The 2967-nt window shown below is 34.7% G+C and overlaps 1 protein-coding gene across 1 annotated transcript in view; it reads right to left on the minus strand.

Annotated features, from left to right (window-relative positions):
* Positions 1 to 2967, minus strand: part of LOC106458941 (ras-related protein Rab-8A-like) — a 31564-nt gene that overhangs the window by 3796 nt on the left and 24801 nt on the right. Inside the window, exons 5-6 of the mRNA XM_022385323.1 lie at positions 1303 to 1380; positions 883 to 972 (exon numbers count right to left, since the gene is read on the minus strand). Coding sequence (XP_022241031.1) covers positions 883 to 972; positions 1303 to 1380 — 168 coding nt within the window. The remainder of the gene's footprint in view (positions 1 to 882; positions 973 to 1302; positions 1381 to 2967) is intronic.

The following is a 2967-nucleotide window of genomic DNA, read 5'->3' on the forward strand; positions in this document are numbered from 1 at the left end:
CGAGAGTATTATCTCTGAGTGAAACCAAGAAAGCAACAGAATTACCTTTGAATTAAGTCCATGAAATATTTAAATTGATAGACGGGAGACTTTTGCTTGTAAAACAAAAATTTAATTTTCAATGTAATTCTAAGCCTAAATACTTTATGGTATCGATGGGACAGCCTCGTGAATGTTTTAAATGGTTAACTGTCTATTTAAGCAAAAAAATAGTTGTGCTTACTGAATGGATCGAACCCCAAATTTCAGCGTTATAAGCTCTCAGGCTCACCGCTAAGCCACCAGGAGGGGTGCATGTCATATAATAATTAATTACTTCTTATAAATGGGTATGGAATCCTTACACTGTACGTAGTAGGTTTGAATTTCGTGCAAAGTTACACGAGGGCTATCTGCGCCACCCCTCCCTACTTTAGCAGTGAAAGACTAGAGGGAAGGCATTAGTCATCACCACTCACCGCCAACTCTTGGGCTACTCTTTTACCAACGAATAGTGGAATTAATCGTCACATAATAACGCCCCCCACCGCTGAAAGGACGAGCATGTTTAGTGGGAGTGGGATTCGAACCCGAGACCCTCAGATTGCGAACCAAGCGGCCTAACCACCTGGACATGCCGGGCCACATAGTTGGTAGTAGTACTATTAGTACTGAAGAGTCGATCAGAGGATCGTTGAATTAGTGTTGTTTTTTTTTTAATATAGTAATGAAAATTTTGAAGACTAGATTTGTTATCGGAAAAAATAAATAAAAATGCGAGTATAAACAAAGCCATAGAAGATTAGTTAACCATAGGAATACGTAAGTCATATAAAAAATATAGAATAATAATACATATACGGTAGAACTGGATTAAGTAAAAAAGATAGATAATATACGTGCTTTTTCTCCTCTCTCTCTTTCAATCTGGCGAAGGTGTGAGGCATCACATTTATTTCCAATTAAAACTTTTGCGACATCTGGTGAGGCATTCTAGGTGAAACAAAAAAAGAAGGATTGTAAATTATTCAAATAATTAAAACTTACTGTTATTTATCCAGTATAGAGATTATTTGGTTTTGGGTATGTATTATAATAAGTTCATTTATTGTTTTAATAATTCCAAGGGTTTTGATGCTTTATTCTAATATTTGTAGCGATAATTAAATTATTATCATTTTCTCGATAAACGCTATTTTGTTAATCTTACAAACAAAACACAATGTGATAACTATAACTATAACCATAAATTTGCTGTCTAGACTTATTAATTATAGAATTGAAAACGTATGATAACGAGAGTAAAAAAAAAATAAAACATACCTCTTCAACATTACGGAACCAATAAGAAAGGTGATTAAAGGAATCCATATTTGTGACGTCATACATTAGTATAATGCCCTAAAAAAAAAAAAGAAGAAGCAACAGGAGTCACGTGTTGCCACGAGATACGTTATTAATACGTAAGTCAGTTGTTCGATGTTTTTAAAAAGAAAACACGAACAATTACTATAAGACGTGATACGAATTCATATCGGAATACGAAAAAAGGCTTATTAATTATGAAAATTCATAACAGTGAACCAAAAAAAAAGTAACTGTTATATTTTTATTTCACAGTCATATTTCAATTAGTTAAGTACAAACTGTATTTGTTTTTTTAAATATGTTAAAAAAATATTCTTTGAAATGTTCAGAAGTTTATTAAGCATTAACTTTATTATCAACGAATATTTGAGCAAATTATCTAACGGTAAGATACTCCTATGTTTGTTTGGGACACGTAATAAAAAATAATAATATAATGAATAATTAATAGAAACATTTGTAGATTAGAAACTCTATTGTAACACCAAAAACAGAAAACAAACAAACTTCAAAATATTTTTTTTTACATTACGATCCACATATTGTTAGAGGTGTAAAATTTGCAAGTTCTATTAAAAACGTCTAAACTTCGTGCCATGTGCGCTGAGTGAACACAGTATTAGAGATTCATACATAATGTGTTGTGCAAGTTCTATTTAAAACGTCTAAACTTTGTTCTAAGTTAACTTCGTGCCATGTGCGCTGAGTGAACACAGTATTAGAGATTCATACATAATGTGTTGTGCAAGTTCTATTTAAAACGTCTAAACTTTGTTCTAAGTTAACTTCGTGCCATGTGCGCTGAGTGAACACAGTATTAGAGATTCATACATAATGTGTGTTAAAGTGAAACACATTTGTTGTGTTTCTTTACATAATGATACATGTATATATAATGTTAGATTCACAAAAAAAATCATGAAACAATCTTATCCGAATTTCATTAGCACTTTCATAAGTATTAGATACCTTCTGGAATTTGGTTTGGCTCTTGGCCTGGTGATTGGGACAATCGAGTTGGTCGCGGGCTAGAATCCCGTAACCAAACATGCTCGCCCTTTCAGCCATGGGGGTATTATCATGTCCCGGTCAATCCCATTATTTGTTGATAAAAGAATATCCCAAGAGCTGGCGGTGGATGGGGTTACGTTTGTTACCTTCCCTCTAGTCCGCCATTTCAAAATTAGGGACGGCTAACCCTTGAGTAGCTTTTCGCGAAATTAAACACACAAACGAACCTTCTGGACTTTGCTTTTTCGTTTGGTATTTAGGATTATCAAAACTTTCTAATTTACTTTTTATGTAATAAGCAGGACAAGCATATAGTTTTACAGATATTTGAAAGTGTTACATCAGATCTATGATTGTTTGTTTTGAATTTCGCGCAAAGCTACACGAGGGCTATCTGCGCTAGCCGTCCCTAATTTAGCAGTATAAGACTAGAGGGAAGGCAGCTAGTCATCACCACTCACCGCCAACTCTTGGGCTACTCTTTTACCAACTAATAGTAGGATTGAACGTCACATTATAGCGCCCCCACGGCTGAAAGGGCGAGCATGTTTGGTGTGACGGGGATTCGAACCCGCGACCCGCAGATTGCGAGTCGAGCTCCCTAACCAT

This window comes from Limulus polyphemus, unplaced genomic scaffold, assembly GCF_000517525.1.
Source record: "Limulus polyphemus unplaced genomic scaffold, Limulus_polyphemus-2.1.2 Scaffold536, whole genome shotgun sequence".
In the NCBI taxonomy this organism is placed as follows: domain Eukaryota; kingdom Metazoa; phylum Arthropoda; class Merostomata; order Xiphosura; family Limulidae; genus Limulus; species Limulus polyphemus.